Source organism: Myiozetetes cayanensis, unplaced genomic scaffold (genome assembly GCF_022539395.1).
Source record: "Myiozetetes cayanensis isolate MyiCay16 unplaced genomic scaffold, myiCay2020 scf5-8, whole genome shotgun sequence".
NCBI classification, from domain to species: domain Eukaryota; kingdom Metazoa; phylum Chordata; class Aves; order Passeriformes; family Tyrannidae; genus Myiozetetes; species Myiozetetes cayanensis.
In genome coordinates this window covers 37,359,039-37,377,755 of record NW_026087742.1, presented here as the reverse complement: position 1 = coordinate 37,377,755, position 18,717 = coordinate 37,359,039, and the positions used below count along the sequence as shown (strand labels likewise).

General features: G+C 41.8%; 1 protein-coding gene across 1 annotated transcript in view; it reads left to right on the top strand.

Annotated features, from left to right (window-relative positions):
* Positions 1–18,717, top strand: part of MTMR2 (myotubularin related protein 2) — a 63,005-nt gene that overhangs the window by 27,063 nt on the left and 17,225 nt on the right. Inside the window, exons 3-7 of the mRNA XM_050331393.1 lie at positions 10,630–10,705; positions 13,891–13,985; positions 14,163–14,273; positions 16,344–16,445; positions 17,147–17,230. Coding sequence (XP_050187350.1) covers positions 10,630–10,705; positions 13,891–13,985; positions 14,163–14,273; positions 16,344–16,445; positions 17,147–17,230 — 468 coding nt within the window. The remainder of the gene's footprint in view (positions 1–10,629; positions 10,706–13,890; positions 13,986–14,162; positions 14,274–16,343; positions 16,446–17,146; positions 17,231–18,717) is intronic.

Below are 18,717 nucleotides of genomic sequence, written 5' to 3'. Positions count from 1 at the left end.
CCCATGCTAGGTGAGAACATCATGGAGCTGAGCTAGAGAAGTCCTTGGTGCAGATGTTGGGGACATTATTAGAGTGGCAGCAAGTGGTTTCTCAACTTTAGCTGTGCTCCAGTAAAGGTGCAGTTTTGTCTGTTTTGAAAACCTACTGTGTTTCTCTTCTGTTTATGGAGAGAGTTCAGGGTTATGTCTCTCAGATTCTCTGACTTCTAAAATTGAGGTAAATCCTGTCCCTCAGGTGATGTTGGACAGGATTAACTGAAATGCCAGTTACTGACTTTACCACCTTTGTGTTACTTTGTTCTAATTTTCGTACAAAGTAGCTTAGACTAGTTTTATGTAGAACATGTATATCATTAGTAAAAAAACATATTGAAGAAAGATGTGATCCCCCCCTCCATCCTTCGCTGTAAATCACTAAAAGTAGCCTCAGTGAGCTTTTCCATTACTATCTCCCTGCCAACGCAGGAAGTGTGTCAGGCTTTGGTTATGTGTAACACATGTTCAACAAGAGCTGGGTTTAGAGAGTGACATAACGTTTTAAACTCTAAGCACTCATTTAAACAATGTTTTTTAGTTTTGCTCTTACGGGACTTTTCACCTAGTGAATGATGCTAGCTTGGAAGCACTAAATCATGACAAAACCTCTGCTGAAGCACCTCCATGGTCGTTGAAGATTTTCTACCCTGACAGTCAGCTCCATCCCTTGCCTAATGATACATGGGGATAAATATTCCTATTTCAGACTGGCCCTTGTCTCTTTGCCTGGGACTGCCTGTTAGCAAACTAGTTCATAGCAAATGCAAAGATGTCTTCTGCGTTGTGAGCTTTCCTTCCCGGTGCACTGGACTGTGACTGCTATTAAGTTACAGATGATATTGCACAAGCCACCAGATGGTGAAGATAATTGACCTCCGACCACAAAAGACTTGGCTAGATGTGAACTGGTGATACAGCAGCGAAATTAAATAAACAGTTCATCTTCTTACTGTCACTATGTGAAGATTTGGCTATATGTTTCTCTGCACCATTGCTTTGGGCTTAGTTATATTCACATGCGGAGGTGTACTTCACGTTTTGGTGGGTGTACAGGAGTAGAACCTATGCAGGCAAAAGTTGCCCTTACTTGATCTGCTGTAGTATTTCCACAGGTCCATTTGCACACAGGAATGAAATTCAAGGGACAAATCTAAGAATAGGCAATAGTGCCTGTTTACACTGCTTTACACTATTGAAGGTATCAAGCAGAAGGATTTAAAGGGCAGCAGAAGAGAAGTAAGAAAGTCTTATAGGGAAAAATATTGTAGCTCTCTTGAAAATCTGATTTTGACTCTACGAGTTGTGCATGCATGCCTGTGAGAAGTGGGCTTCCTTTGTTTGGAGCATTAAGTTGTTGATGAACAAAGGCACAAATGACTACTTTTGGAGAATGAATAATGCTCTTGTCCATAAGCGTGGTCATACCAGGGCAGCCCTGTCAGTGACTGCAATTTAGCCCCTGCCATTGCCATGCTTTTCCAAGACTCCAGTTAATAGTAAATGCTATATCTTTCATAAAAATTCCAGTAATTTTCAATTTAAAATATCCCAAGAGATGGAAAATCTTGGTCCCATCCTTGTACCAGTAAGTCCTTTCTTCACCTCCTCCTTTCAAGGAAACAAACCCACAGAGTAGCCAACCTCTGGGTTGCAAAATATTGATTTCATACAAATTAGATAGGGGGAAAAGCCATATGTAGACAGTTTTTTGTCTCCTTTACATGGGAATAATACTCCCTAAGTGCTCATCTAGTTAGAAGAGAGCAAAGACGGCAAACGTTGCTAGTTTTTCTTATATAGAGGTACCTAAATGCTTGAATATGGAGTAATGTACAGTGAAAGAAATATGTGGAAGCGTTTATGATTGCCATCTATTAAGAATGGTAAAACTAAGAGAGTAAGCAAATGGCCTTCATATGTTCCTCAAAACTATTTTCGTCTCTTCCTATTTGACTGCAACATTTCTCCTAGCTACAAAGTGCAAGAATTTTCCTTTTGTTGAGTAAAACCAGGTAAGAGGTGGCTTCCCTCTCCTCTGTTAGTTACAGTTTTGTAGATTGAAGGACAAGTCAGGCAGGAATGAACAAGCATGGTATTTAAAAGGAGCACATAGATTTGTGGCTGCATGCAGTATCTGCCAAAATTTGATTTTCTGTAGGTGTTTTTGCATGGAATGAAATATCCTTGTTGCCCTCTGTAGGATTGTTTGTTCATTATAGATATATAGTTACCTATATCTTGAATCCTTATCATACATATCACAAAATTCCAAAGTGAAATTCCTGGTAATGGAGACAGTATTCTGTAACTTATTTTAGTTGGTAGAATTTATAACTCTGTCTTTGTCAGAGTGTTTTTCTGTTACTTAATGATGATATTAACTTCACTGAACTAGTTTAATGGTTTCCTTGAAACTTTTAGTCTTTTGTTCATGTATAAATTGTTTGCTAAGCAAAATTCAGTAAAAATAAAGGGTAGAGTCAGGCTTATGTGCTGTCCAAAGTTTTTGAGCAGCCTGTGGAGAGCAGAGGCGTTACGGTTTGAGATGTATGTAGAACTCTTGGCACTGAAGAAGGTTCTGTATTAAAAAATGTTGGACTTGTCTGAATAGATAATATCTGCAACACTCTGTGCCAGAGAGTGTTGCTGTGTTGAGTCAATGACGACCTTCTGTCAGAGCCTAATGAGAGAATTGTCTTGAGCCACCAAGCCATACAAACTTGAAGAGACAAACCAGCCGTGGTTGAATGAGTGGCCCTCAACAATGTGTTCCTTTGAGCTTCTAAGCCTTGTACAAGAGGTACTTGTGCAGTGAGGGCCCAGGAAATTCAGCAGCCCAGAGAGGCTGTTCTTCATCTCTGGACATTCAAGTTTGAGTGGAGAAGAGCATAGTTGAAAAAATAAAGCAGAAAACCCTGGGGAAACACTACATGGTGGCTGCTTCCTCCTACTGAGGAGTCCCTTTATATTACTCTGGTGACTGTATTTTTTTTTTTTTTTACATACACTAATCTTCAACTTCTTTTTAAAGATTTTCAGGACAGTGGTAAGTAAGCAAGTGATTTCTCAAGCCTTTTTATACTTTCTCCATATATGGTAGGTAGAGACCACAGTTTGTGATTTATTTTTTTTTTTAGTTAATTCAGGAAAGCATAGTTAAAAGGCAGTTGCAGTGTACTATGTATGTTATTGTCTTTAGAGTAATGTAACAGGTGATTTGATGTCAGAACATTTTTTGACAACTTAAATACTTCTTGTGTTGTTTTTTAACCAAGCTAAGAAGCCTTCTTTGGCTGATTGCTCTCTCAGGAGCTGAATGGGCTTGATGTGGTCTTTGGAGAGTATATTTGATTCTTTGTGTACTATTCTGAAATGATCCATGTGTCCATGGTGTTTTGTCTTTACCCTTTTGAACTTCTAATATTCCGAAAGAATAAGACACAAAGCATTTCCCTGCAATTAATGTCTTGAGGCTCTGAATGCCTCTAACATAGTTTTTCAACTCAGCTGGTCATAATCCTCAGAAAAGTCCCTGTGCCTCAGCCAGGCAGATACTACTGTTTTTTCCTCTAGTCTTTGGGCTGTGGTATTCTTAGTGATTTGAAAATAATCAATAAAGTCCATTTACTTGCTCAATTTATGTTTTATTGCATTTCCAGTAGGATACTTAGCACATAAAATCTTCTCAAAGTACACTTGAAATAGCCATAAATGGCAGCTGAAAACCTCCTCAAAGTAGCGCAGTGTTTTCAGTCAAGTAAGTATGGCTTCTGTTCTGTGGTCCTGCTAATTGAGCGTTGAGAAGATAGATGCATCTTAGCAGTAAAATGTGCCCTTTTTCCTGTGTAAGAAATGTTCCATTTAGAGAAGAAACCAATGCACATATGAAAAACCGACCTAAAGAAGCATACTAATCTTGTTTCTGAACAGATTTGTGTCAGTTCTGCAGCTTCTGTCAGTGTCAGCTGGACAGAATTGGACCTCTGTGGGGATTATTTTCTGACATGAATGGAAAGAGGTTCTGTATCTGTTTGTTTCAGACATTTTTACAGTGTCATTGGGATAATGATAAATCTTGATACACCTGCCATAGTGGCATTGTCTTTGTTGATTGATGGAAACAGCTATCAGGAAAGGAGTGGAAGGGCAGTTCAGAGGAAGGAAGCGGTGAACATGGTTTGAGACCCCCCAAAAGGCATTTAAAGGAGAGAAGCATTGGTTATGTAAGTGTATATGTTTTGCTGTGGATTTACAAACAAAATAAATGAATGAGTGAAGTATGTAAAAGTAATCCTATGGCTAAGTCTTTGCAGGAAGGCTGATTTCTCTCATGTGGTTCTTTGAGACAGCAGACAAGAGCCAGCTCTGACCCAAAAGCTGTCTTTTATGCTACAGCTAGGATGACCTATCCTACAAGCTTTGGAGTCGTGCCTCTTTAAATGAGATTCATTCAGGTTTTGGATCTGGCTTGGCTCATTTCCTGCTACCTTTCTGCACAGAGCACGTTTTTACTTCTCTGCAAAATAGAGGTTGTGACTGCTCAGTTGTATGTGGATGTCCAGGAGATTGGGCATTGCTGTGTTGGCCACAAGGAAGCACGAGGGTTGGGATTTGCTCTGCCAGATCTGCATTGATGTTCCTTTGCCCTAGTTATTAGTCTTCAATGGGAAGAGGGGTACTCATCCTAAAGGTGCATCTCCTGGGTATTCTGCTTTCCATTGACTGGTACAGGGTGACTTGCTGAGGAGTTGATCTTCAGTTTTAGCTGAAATGGATATTCCTGCAGCTTACCGACTACCCTGCCTACAAAGTGGTGAAAATGCTGATTAATGAGGATATTTAATCATTTGCCAGTTCTTGAGAGAAAGAAATTTAAAAAAACAAGCAGGGAAAGAAGGAAAGTTTAGATATGTTAAGTACAAACAAAATATTCCTAGGTAATCCATTAAAATGTGAAGAACCAGACAGATATTTTCCTGTAGGAGATAAAACCTTTCACGTGGCTGTTGAGTTTCAATTCCATATTTCACACATAATTTGAAAAAATGCATGTTTTAAATTCTACTCATTCTGTATGTATATTATTTCATGTGTACAATGTACATGCACATTCTTGTCCTTGCAGCATATATTTTGCCTGTTGCTGCTGACCAGTGCATGCTCACAAGGTTGACATAGACGTGCCAAATCTGTGAGTAGAGGGGCTGCAGAAGCAAAGAGATTTTGTGTGTGTGTGTATAATGCTTGTCTGTACAGACAGGTTATATATGTTTATGTCAAGGGGCCAGTTAAGAGACTGCCTTCCTGCTGTAGGAAACATAAAACAGGACTGTGTGTAGCTGAAACAAAAGCAGCTCCCAGCCTGGAGAGCTTATCTTCTCAGTAAATGGGGCAGACGTGGTTTTGGGGAAAGGACTAATACAGGAGCAAGGTGGTCATGCAGTTGGATCGAACATGTTGTACAAGTGCTGAGGCTCTATGTGTAACAGATCTGTTCAAAATGTGCAAAATGATTTGGAGTGTGTAGGAGGTTACCAAGGAGAGATTAACTCAGAGTGAAAAAAAGAATCAGAAAAAGGGTACATTTTAATTTTGTCTAAGCAAAAAAAGATTATTTTTGCTCATTTGATTGTGATTCAGGATAGAAGAATCTCTACAGACTTAGGAAAACTGTTACACAGCAGTTTGGTAACACAAACCTGTAGTCTCCCCTTAAGTTTTGTGAAGCCAAACAATCTGACCTTTGTGGGTTTCAGGACTCAAATATTCAGGAGAAAGTAGAAGAGAGTAACTGAAAAATGGCTAGGAGTGACCTCGGGTGCTCTCCTCATGCATCTTCGTTGTCTGCAGGTATGTGTTGTGTCCAGGGACAAAGTTACTCTCCCTGGTCAGTCCCAGCTGCTCTCTCTCCCTCTCTCTCTCCCTCACTATATGCCTTCATTTCTGTAGTCACACCTTAAGCCAGTCCTGGCAAAATGACCCAGGTTATGGAAAAACTTCCATTATACAAGCCATTAAGAGAACTCTGGCATCTTGACTGCACTAGACCCGGGGGCAATTAGAGCAGTGGCAGGGTGGGTAGGAGGAGGCGTTCCTGGCTTGGCCTCAGCCAGCGCAGGATGTGTTTGTCATCCTGGCTGTGCAGCTACTCTGGTAGGCAAGCGCCTCACCAGGCAGTACAAGAGGAAAACACATCAGTTGTTTTGTTCACAGGCAAAAAGCAAACCCTGAATTTAGAGTTTCATGTACCCTCTCAGATCCTTCTGGAACAGTATGCAATGATGCGCAGACCTCTGAGATCCTATGTGTGGAGTTTGCTTGCAATTTAACTCTGTACCAGACTGAGTTAACTGTAGCTGCTCAGGGTGAGCTAAATGCATGAATCTTGTGGGGACATCAGTCAGGAGAGGGATTTTTGGAGCAGCATGCTGGCTGCTGTCTTAGGAGGCAGTGTGAACATGTGGCTGGAGAAGCTTGCCAGAACTGCAGTACCCTGAATTGCAGCAGTCTTACCTTTTTAGCAGGATCTAAACTTTTTTCCCTGCCCCCATACATGCAAGCAAAAGGTATAATCTTTTTGTTGCTCAGATCTGAAGGTTACGTCAGCAAAACAGCATCAGGATTTCCCTGTGTTGTGTGCAGTAGTTGGGAGAGCATGAGAGAACTCTGCACCTTCAGCCACGGGTGAGTGTGCTGGAGCTTACACAGGGTGGGATCCTGGAGTAAGAGGAGTGGTTGTTAAGTGTAGCAGCGTGGGTTTGTTCTGCCGAGTCGCTGCTTGAGCAGAGAACAAAGGTAGGTGGTGTCATGAATTCCTCACACCCTCTGAGCTGAGGCAGGACTTAGGTGCTAAGGTACTCCTAGTCTCAGGATCTCAGTGGGCTGTTTTATCTAGAGGGAGAGCTGCTGACGGGTGGGTTGGATAGAGGATGTTACTTGATAAAAGAAGACAGAAATAAAGGTTGTTCTGGTGTGTAACTAGACTCTTCGTTCCCCTGGAAATTCAATTATCAAGCATAACATTTCTGTGGGGAAAAGGTAACAAAGACCTTGGCTGGCTTAGAGGCAAGGCAGAGTAGTCTACCAGGTTTTGATGGTTGTATCTGTTTCTTATGGAAACCATCTAGGGATGATTATGACAGATACAGCCAGTGTGCAGCTCTGCATCTCTGTGGTCCTATTCTTAAGTAATGCTGATTCTGCCCAGCTCTGGCTGTGGCCTTCACTGCAGATCTCTAAGAACTCTTTAGTTTTGTTCTCACCAAACAATTTAAAAACCTGAGGCAATGCAGAGGTGGCGCATTTCTGTTGCAGATGTATGTGGCACCCGCCTGTGTCAGCAGCCAGCCATCACTCTCCTGCAGCCAGGCTGCTGCAGTCATGTCCCTGGCTCCCTTCCCTGCTTCCTTGCCTTGCTGACGCTCCTAATTTAATTTTGCAAGGTTTGCAGAGGGCTAAATTTGGGCCCAGGAGTGTTATTTTTAGTCTTGAAAAGAGGCTAACGTACAAAAAAAGATTTTGCGCACAGTTTAATGAACCATTTTTGGATTTTGAGGGGGAGAGGAGGATGGCAGTAAGATGGAAGGGCTTTTCATGTCATCTCTTTAGTGATAGAAAGAGCAAGGGGTCCATCTATGATATTGACATCATCTCAGAGCTCCACGTGCGTTGTCCCATACCATTCTTTCCCCTTGATCTCTTTCCAAAACTCCTCTTTTTTTAGACACCCACTCTTCTTCCCTCCTGCCAGCCTCCATCCTTCAGTGCTGCCACAGATATCTTTTCCTGTGCCTGTTTCCTGCATTTTCAGCCCTACACAGATTGTATTTCCCCAAACCAATTTTAAGGAGCCATTGATGGAGGTGGATTTCAGGAAAATGCCTACCATTCATTTCTTGGTTTCTGCCAGGATGGGTTTCAAGTGTTCATGTTCCAACTAGAGGCTCATTCAAGGTCTAAAGCTGAACAGAGAGTGCAAAGACCAACACCACAGAGAAGTGTTTGTCCTTTGCTTTCTGACCATGTCTGTCTCACTCTCTTGGGAAGGATACTGTTATCCAGATCTGATGTGCTTGCACCAACTTTGAAATCATCATGGACGCAGGTAGCCTTTGTTATCTGAGATAGGTCATGTGGCTGAGGTCAGTTATGGGATGGTGAAAATCAGTTTAGTCCTCAAGTCTGTAGCAAAAAATAAAAGAAAGAAAAATAAAAGGGATGGGGAGACAAGAAGGCTGACCTTGAAGTGCTGTGCTTCCAGGAAGCCATCGGTTTGCTGCCCTGTGTTGAGGTGAGTTCAGGTTTGGATCACTGACCCTTTCCTCTCACCCTCAGGACTCCACATTTCAGGGAGTGTGCATGAGCAGATGGATTTTATCAGACTTAGAAGAACCTAAGTTCTTAAACTGAAAAGGCTTTCAACCTTGCCTTTAGAGAATGTTGTTGACGTGGAGGTCCTTGTCTTTCATGCTGCTTGCCTGTTCCCCCTGTCTATCCCCCACCTGCAGTACAGTGTTCAAAACCCACCTGAGCACTGCCCACCTCTGCCATCGTGGCAGATGTTTGTCAAACTGAGTGTGTTCTATGTATCTTACCTCATATTTGTTTTGGCTTAAGATATAATCCAGTCCCCCAAATGTTTACTGCTGGACATACTCCCGCTGACATCTGCAGGAGAGCAGCGAGTCCAGCTGTTGACCGAAGTGATCCTCACAGCAGCTGCTGCCCGTGTGGGGTACGGACCTTCGCAAAGAAGCTGTGATCGTGTTCTGAATGCAGAGTGTATTTTCACTAATGTCCTTCCAAGATAAAAAGCCAAAAAGATGACCACCACTTACAGGCTAATTAGCCAGAAGCCTCCATCTCATTTATCACAATCCAGATGTTATCCTGCTAATTTCAAGGCAGTTACTCAAGCACAAAATTAGACACACAGGAGTTGAGAGTGGATCTACATCACATACTTTTGTCAGGGAGGCCCTCAGTCAGGGCTTTGATGGGCTGTGTGATCTTTGGCCAACACAGCTGTGCTGACAAGAAGTCCTCAGCATCGACTTCTGCTCATTATACCATCAAAACCTTGTTTTTACTGGTATTGCTGATGTGGGGGAGGAGAAGCTTCCCTGCAAATTGCTGCCAGAGTGAGCTCTGTCAATGGTGACCTCTCCTTAGTCATCCTGTGGACCCCAGTACAACTGCTCTGGCAGCCTCCCTGGTAAAGCTGACCTAAGTGGGTGCGCTTGTGAGGTTCCTGTTAGGAAGCTGGGACTGCACCTGCTTTTATTATTAATTTTTTCCAAAAGTCTTTTGAATGCATTTTTAAAAATGTACATCTTGTTCTCAAGAAGGCTTTGATCTTGTTAATCTTTTCATCTATGCATCAATCTGTTGTGTGAAAATGCTGGAACGTGCTATTATTGTGGCGGGCTTTCCTAGGATTTTGTTTCCATTTTTTTTTTTGCATAGTTGAGGGAATTTTTATTTCCAGAGGCTCTTCTTCTGGCTTGATCCTACATGAAAATTGACCACAGACGTGTCAGGTTCTAGAATGCCACTTTAGGCTATGCCTTTGAATTTTCTTTGCAGGGATTTCCTGATATCAAATTGAAACAATGCTTTCTGTTGCCTTGCATAATGTTAAAGAGATTGAGAGTGAACCTGCACATTCAGTTGCGAGCAGCAGTGAGCTCTCGTTGTGTATCTTCACGGGACACATGCCAACTTTGAACTCCAAGTTTTGTGGTTTCTGTAGCATGAGGAGAAGTCTAAAGTAACTTACCTGCTGTGTTTGTGGTCATTTGGCCAGTCTGAGGCATGAAGAATATCATTAAATCCATCTGCATTTGGGCCACATAGACTTAGCCTTAATCTTGATCACTTATATTTGCTTTTCTCTCCTAGTTCTTACCATAGGCTTAGACCTCAGGTTATGCTTTCATAGTTACGGCCATACTTTCCTAAAATATCCATCTGTTCATGAAAGCAGCTGTTCTTGTGAAAACCCTTGCGTAAATGCAATCAATTGTGTGAGAAGTCATGACCCGTGGCATAACCTGGATCCAAAGGAAAGTGGAGAAGGGGTCATTTGGCAGCCAAAAAAAAAAACCAAAACCAAAACTGTACCTCTTATACATGCATATCAAAACAGAACCTTTCCCAACTGATCCAAGTCAGGACTTTCACAATTTTCAGACCCTCACTGAAGACAGTGGTGTGACAAGGTGTCCTTTTCAACTTTCCTCAGTGTAAACTAGAAATTGTTCTGCTGAACAGTTGATAGCATTGTGGTAATAGTTGATCACTTCAACTGGGAAAGGAACTGGTTCCTTTGGCTTTGTATGTAACTGTGAGAGAATTCAAGTTGTGAATTGTGGGTAGGAGAAGGTTGGAGCATGAAAGGACACCTGGGAAGTATGCTGTCAAAGCACAGAGCCTGGTGTTAACCCCTGAAGAGGCTCAAACACTAGGCAGTACCTCAAGATCTTTGAATAATTTTTTTGTCCTCGATATTGTTGGCCCCTTGCAGGTAAATTTAAACTTCTTGGTTTATGAAAACCTAATGGATTTCTCTTTGTACTTGTGTCATTTGCCTAGGTCCTGAGAGAGACTAATAAATTGGCTGAAATGGAAGAGCCACCTTTGCTACCAGGGGAAACCATTAAAGACATGGGTATGTAAAGAGGAAATTCCTTATTGTTTACTGACCAAATAGAATATCCATAGAGCAAAATATCTTGGCAGTCACTGACCAACGAGAGCAAATTGCTGATGTTTTGAAAGCCATGATCAGGATGTTTCATTAGTTGAGGGGACCAAGGTAACTACGTGTCTCCTTTTAGCAGGTAGCAAATACAAAGCAATTCAAGGCACCTTAGAGTGACTGATGAGGTTGTACAGCCTTGCATTTCCTGCCTCCTGAGAGGACATGGATCGACTGTTTCAAGTTGTCCTTGCCACAGGGTAACTTCTTATGCTGACACAGCACAACTGTGTGTCAAATCTCTGTCATGGACTCCAGGAAAGGATACAGTGCTTTTGCAGGGAACTTGCTGTGATATGGGGATGGGGTTTTGTTTGTTTGTTTGTTTGTCTGTTTGTTTTATCCAGATGTTCTGACATGCATCAGGTTTGCCGATGCTCTCCAGTTTGAAAGCTTGAGTAAGCCTCTTGATTAATTTTCTGTGAAAGATTTTTCATTCACTTCTTTACCATGTTGCCTTCCTCTTAAAATGATATAAAAGAGTGCAACTTTAATCCTAAACATAAAAAATAAAAAAAAATGGAAATACCTCACCAAAAAAACACCCAAACAAACAAACCAAAAAATCCACCTCAGTGTTTAGTCTTTTTTCTACCTCTTTCCTAAGGACTTTGAACTTGTACTCCGACCAAACACTGCAGACTGACATCTAACTCGCACCACAGACACAGTTAGCTCTGACAGCAAGAATATATTTTGAAGGGTTTCTAGGGAATGGTTTAAGAGATAAGAGTGTCCAGTGTTTTATCTGTTGCCAAATGATGAGATGAGCCATATAAATCTGTAAGACTGGGTGGCTTTTGGAGTAGTCCAGACAGCAGCTGCCTGGTCCAGCAAGAAGTTTAAGGCAGCAAAAAGGAAGTATTTGTTATTCACCAGCAATAATTATTTCCTGTTAAAAGTGTCAGGAAAGGCAAAATTTTATAGGGATGGGAAGAAAAAAATATTTTCAGCTAACCTAATAATCTAGGGTAAGATTGACCTGTAAAAGACAGGGATTCCACAAGCAAGCGAATGAGTAAATCTGGTTTTCAGTTTCTTTCTCCCATAGATATTCTCTTATATATACCAAAGACTGAGCTTGTTAGACTTTCCCTTGGTGACAGCACTACTACAACCTCTCCATTATAGCTGGAGTCCATTCTCACAAACAATGAAGCATTTTAATGCCTTGGAGATCCCTATTTATCAGGTAGAGACTGCTGAAATCATACAGCTCTGAAGGGGTTAAGGTCAGACAAGCCATGTGTGTAGGTACACGTGTACATGCATAGTGTAATTAAGTAAAATTGTTTCCTTAGGAAACCAAGCTAATAAAATGCAAATGTGAAAGATGATGTGGCTTACAAGCTGGCAAGGCCAGTGTTTGAGATCATGCCTGGGGTTCCTTACCTGCAAAACATTTTTCTGGCACCTTTTCTGTTTACCCAGAAATCCTGTTCTTTTTCAGATGTAAATGCACGCTTTTCTTATTAGTAGATTTTGTTGGGGTTTTTTTAACATTTTGAAATTACAGTTTGAATAATGGGAACTCTAGTAGAAAAACCAGGCAGGCTGCCCTCACCCCTATTATGCTTCACAAGTCTGCTTTCAAATCTCTATCAAACGAGTCTTTGAAAAGAAGTGATTAATAATCAGCTACTAATGAAACACTTGGTTTAATTAGGACTGGCTAGAAGCATTTTGTGTTTAATTGTCCTTCAAACAAATGCATGTAAATTTATATAAATAAATAAATAGTGGAATTACTAGCATGTATATATATTATTTCTTTTTAACCAGATACTGTGTACTACATATTTTGCTCTGAATTAGCCACTTCTGATATTTTAAGGATCCTTCTCCACATCCAGATCTTGAGAGTCATTGAAGACTATGCTGAAGCAGAGCTGATGTGAGGATGATTTAGTTATATGAGTTGCCAGAGCCCTGGAATAAGGCAGTCTCCTTCTTTCTCTTCCGCCAGGCTAACTCTCATGAGATAAATGTAGAAGAAATTAAGGTCCTCATCCTGATGCCTCAGTAGCCTCACACCTCATGTGTATGGTGGGTGTCACCTGGAGGGGAGGCGAGCTGTCCTCCTGACACAGCTTTGCACAGTGGGTCCCATGGGGTGCAGAGGCTTGAGATTATTAAGATGATCCAGGGAGTTCTTTCATGGATCTGGCAGCCCTGGTCAGTGGATCTCATCTCTGTGTTTTTGAGGGATGTCACTACTTCTTGGTGACAGCGTAAACCATTGCCACAGCACAGGCAGCCAACTGCTTTAGCAGCAGAAGACGTGATAGGCAGCAGAGGTGGGGAGGGAACAACTTAAATCTTGGCATTTTTAATTGATGTAAACCAGAAAGGCAGTTAGGAGGGGTGTTTGCTGTGAAAAACCAGCCTTTTGCTGAAACAAGTGAGAAACATTTGAGGCCTTTTAAGAAGGGGACTGTTTTGAGTCACTATCACTCAGCCTCAAAAATAATTGAATTGTTGCAGAGTAACTTGATCGCTGACTTCAGACCTAAAATCACCAGCAGTTGGGTGTTATACAGATTCATGGCTGCTGCAAATCACTGTAGCTCCGCTGGCTTTTGGCAGGAGGGCCTTCATCCCAGGGCTGACTCTGCGTGCAAAGGTTGTGCAGAAGGACCCAAGCGCCCTAAAAAACACATGTAGGAGAACTGCCTTCTCCTGTCCTAGGTGGCACAAACCATCCTGGGGACAATCCTTAGCTTTTATGCAGACTGTTGTAAGCTTCAGAGGCATGCATCCAGGCAGAAGTCGTCTCCTCTTTTCATGCATGGTGTTCTCAGCTACTGACAGTAAGAGTTAACAGTTTGAAGCCAAGCACTGGGTGTTTTACGGGGTAGCAGTTTTCTGCAAATGTAGGATTTCTGGTGATGATACTACTTCTGCTCAAACTCTTACCTTCTCCACGGAACCTAAACTTGTACATTAGCTCTAGGCTCTAGGCTAGAATCCCAGATGAAGCTTGTTTTAATGTCATGATCTGAAAAGTAAAATCCCCTAATATGGTTGCTGTCATAATTTCTCTCCCATAAGTTAAATCATGAGATCAACAACTTTTTTTTTTTTCTTTTTTTAAGCTAAGGATGTTACTTACATCTGCCCCTTCACTGGAGCAATCAGAGGAACCCTTACTGTTACCAATTATAGACTGTATTTTAAAAGCATGGAACGGGTAAGCTTTTGAAATAATCTACTTTTGTTAGCTATTTAATCTTCAGACCTAGGTGTTCTGTGAGAGTAATTCTGTGTGAAATGTAGCTGTATGTTTAAAAATATAGACATAAGGGAGTAGGAGCTGGGGATTTTTCCCCCTCCTCTTTTTAAACTCACAAATTTCAACTGTCTACAGGACCCTCCTTTTGTCCTAGATGCATCTTTAGGTGTAATCAACAGAGTGGAGAAAATTGGAGGTGCTTCCAGTCGTGGTGAGAATTCCTACGGGCTGGAGATTGTATGCAAGGTAAACTCTTACCTGTGTTTTACAGTAGGAGAAGGGGAATGTATATTTTAACAGATTTTCTCTGTAGTATTGTAGGAAGTTCTGCAAAATGTTTCAGTCAGTATGACTTCACAGGCATCAAAAACCGTCTGATTTTAAAGGTATTTTTCAGTATCTCCAGTTCCAGTCATTCGAGACAAGATACAAACCCCTTTATTTAGGCTTTGTGCTGGGCAGTGACTTTTCTTCCTAGGGGAAACTTAGGCCTGCATCCTATTAATGCAGTTCCCAGGGTTGCCCATCATACTATTCCAGGTAGACAGCAGTTATTGTGGAATACAGCACGTACACCTTTCTCTCATTTGCATTTCAAGAGCAAGAAAGGAGCACGTGTCCCCCTAAATCATTAGCTCATGTGCACCTGCTGCTGTGCTTTGTGGTGAGGGACTGGCAAGTAGCCTTCAGTCCTCCTCGAGGCTGTTCTTTCATTTCTTTCAAGGCAGTACATATTTCACATATGCCTCGCAAGAGCCCTTGGAATGACTGATAATATGAACTTCAATAAAAATTAACAATTTGCCTTCTTGTGTCTGCTTGCTATATACCCACGAAGCAGATAAAGCCCCTATCTTCCCTTCTAAATCCATACCACTGCTGTTTATTGGGTCATGGCCCCTCTGCCTGCCTCACTGGCCACATAGGAAGAGCTGGATTCAGAACCTTGAGGGTCTTGGTCTGCTTAAAGCTGTTGTCAGAGCCCTTGAAGGCTAAGAGGATGCCACTTGTTGCTTAAGAGCAGAATGAAAAGGGGTCCCAAACTACTCTGGTCACTGCTGTGACTTGGAGGCACCAAAGCTAAGCAGACTACCAGGCTGTGGGTGCGCTGAGTCAAGACCAGCTGATGCAGTCGGCACCAAATCATCCAGCTGCTCCCTTGTCCTATTGCAGTCCTAATCCACCCTGGCTAGCGTAGAGATGGGGTGCTTGTGCCGGCAAGCTAATTTGTTCCCTGTTTTGATCTGGATTCCTAGTCCTCAGCCATTTTGTTTATATGCAAATTTGTACACATGGTCAGGTTTGGAATGAACTGCATTGTTTGCCTGGGTGGGAAACTTGGACACAAACTACATGATGAGTGTTTTGGCTTTTTGTAGCATATATATGCCAGCCTGCTTGGCCTAGGATATGCAGAGCAGTTCAGTGCAATAACAGAGGGGTGCAGATACAGCTTATACCTCCTGAAATGTTCTCTGAGACCAATCACGTCATCTCTATTTGTGAGGATGCAAAGTCTTTATCTGTTTATCTTATTCTCTGACTTACTCTACAATCTTCATATGCTTGAACTTGATAGCTCATTTCCTGCTGGTAGCTTTTAAACAGTTTACTGCAAGTGTTTGAGTTGTGGGCTTGGCTGGAAAAACTTGGCACCTTAGAGGTGCTTTATTTAGTTTTGGCATTTGATTTGGTAGAGGAGTGTGGAAAGGAGGTCCTGAGTTACAACTCTTTGTGGAAACTACTGCTGTGTGAAGGAGGAGTTCTTGGTTTCAAGACACCTTCTTGAGTGCTCTGAGAGATGGAAGCTTTAAAGGGAGATGGTGTTGAATGCTTTGCACCCACCTGGCTGTGCTTGGGCTTGGGCTACTACATGCAGTAGCTCTGTGGAGATACTTTGTGAGGCAGACCCTTCCAGTGGTCTTTTGGCACAACTCGGCATGAGTGCTCAGTGAGAGCTAGGAGGTCTGTCTCACAAAGTCCTGCCGATCAGAGACAGCTCGTCCCTGAGCGGGGCTCTCCCCTAGGCTTTCAGCAGGTAGAGAGCTTCATGTGAAGGCAAGGTGCTGTGGTCAGGCACACCTGTGCACTTCGTCTGCTCCTCTGAATTTGGGGCAGGCTTTGTTGGAGTTTGCAGGCAACCACTGAGCCAAGCCCAGCATTGCAATACAAGTGTTCCAAGTACAGTATTAAATCAGTACCAGAAGGAGCATTGTGGCGTGACCCTATTTTGAATTCTTGCTTTTGGATTTTCTTTGAATTTTGAAGTGGTTCAGAAATTTGCAACTTGATTTCCCTCCTTTTTTTTTATCCTAGGATATTCGAAACTTGCGATTTGCTCATAAGCCTGAAGGGAGAACTAGACGGTCTATATTTGAGAACCTAATGAAATATGCTTTCCCAGTTTCAAACAACCTGGTAAGTGCTTTCTCTTCAATTTTTACAAAAAAGACACAGAGTGGCAGTAAACTGTTTCATTCTATCCTTCTACTTGGTACAGCATTCACATGAGGTACATTTTCTTGAAGGAAGAGAAGTGGTGGTTTTTAAGTCTGTTTTTAACTGAAGTTGATAGGAGTTTAGATCATATAGAAAACAGGAAAAGTCTACTACTCTGGGCTGGATTCTTTCCTGCGTGGAGAATGACTTACTGATTAAGCCTTGTGACAGAGGGAAAGTGGTCAAAGTGCAGTGACATCCATCAGACGTTTACAGCTAATGGTGACTGCACTGCCCCAAATCTGAAGTGCAATTCCTCTGCTCTGTAATGTTATGACACTGCAATTGTTGTTTCAAATGCTCTTTGAAATAAACTGTTTGTTAATATGTAAGAGAATTCTTGTCCAAGTAGTTTTTTTCTTTCTCTCTTTAGTCATAAACTCCTTTTGTCCATGAAGTACTAGGTAATAGACAAGCAAGATCAGGGGTGTATTGGAAAGTACGCTGTTGGTTGAGTTACCTGATACAGCAAGAGTGTTAATCTTTTTCTCAAAGCCCTAAAAAAAAAGTAAGTGCGGTGGGGAAAAAGGAAGGGTCGGTCATGTGTTAGTATTTGAGATATCAAACATCCTTAAATGGGCTCTGAGTGGGCTCTTAATGGTAAATTTTCTTTCTTTCAGCCACTTTTTGCATTTGAGTACAAAGAGGTTTTCCCAGAAAATGGATGGAAAGTGTATGACCCAACTTGGGAGTACAGAAGACAGGTGGGTATTGTGCCACATCCTCTCTGCTCTTCAGAAGTGAGGCTCTGTGCAGTAATACAGTTACAGGTCACGTGGAGTGGAGAATGATGCTGCTGGCAGATGTTGTGCAGGCTGGATTTTGTTCTCCACACTGCATTGATGGATGACAGCAGTACAGCTTTAGAGACAGTAGCATCCACTGATGGAGATTGGCTTGGGCTGCAGAAACTGGGAGCTAACTTCAGCCTTTAGTAGAAAAAGCTAATGCTCTGTCTTGGTCATCAGCTGCTGCTGGCAGTGAGGAACAGAGGGTGGGTGCATCTTGTAGGTACACTGCTGAGTTTCACACCTCAGCATTTGCTTGTATCAGTTTTAATTCTTTCCAGTTTTTCCTGTCTTAAACAGGAACTTGGGAGGAAGAAAATTAAGAGTAGAATGCCTTTATTATCATAGGGAATCAGCATAGGAATCAACGTAGATAGTTTTGTGATTTACCATAGCTTAGAACACACAGTAGTAGTGTGTCCAGAGTAGACTGGTTAAAGGTATTTATGGTCATGAAGTGACAGGCTCTCAATTAGGAATACTGTGGTAAGAACTTGAGTAGTTCTCCCTGGAGGAAAAGATGAGAGAATTTTGTATTTTATAATGGAATTGCTCCTGCCATAAAACTCTCAAGTAGAGGAAAGAGCTCAATTTGGTGACACACTTGCCCTGGACACAGTAAACATCTGTCTCATCTAGATCTGCCAATAAAAGCAGTTTTCCTTTGTAAAATTAAGAAATTTTAAGCCATGTAATTTAAAGATTTGTGTCTTTCTCTTGCAAAGAAACAAACCCACTGTCCTAGCCTAGCTATTTATCTGATTTCTGCATCCAAAATGTAAGGATTCATTTTTCTAGCTCTAGTCTTCTAAACGCTGGGCATGCCTTCTAAATTGGTTATGTAGGCCTGTCATTAACAGATGGGGAGAGAGCTCTTCACTGTAGGGGGTGATTTGTTCTCTCCTAAAATAGCTGCCTAAGATAGATCGCTGGCTTCTAGGCTGCTAATTGAAAGTGAGATGTATCTTACTGTATCTTACTGTATGCTGCCTTCATTGCAAAAAGTGTATGTTTTGCAGTGAGATGCCACAATCCAAAATCCTGGTAGAGACAAAATCCATTCATTTGTAGTCATATTGTATCTAAGGTCAACTTTGGTTACGAGACCAGATAATGCAGTTATTATTATTACTTCGTTTAGAATTTACCTCTTTCTTGGTAGTTATTTTATGGAAAGATCTGTTTATAGAGAAGGATCTGCAGCCCAAGCTATTTGGGCAAGATGCTTCTTCATAGGTCCGAGAACTTTGGAGTAACAACTAAAGATCTCCACTGAAAAGCACAGCACTCGCTTAGCCGAGCTTCAGTTGAAACAGATGAAGTACCAAAGAGATTCTTGCAATACCTGGAAAGAAGGAAGGGTGTCCCCTGTGAATTTCGAAGTAAATTATACCACTTTCTTA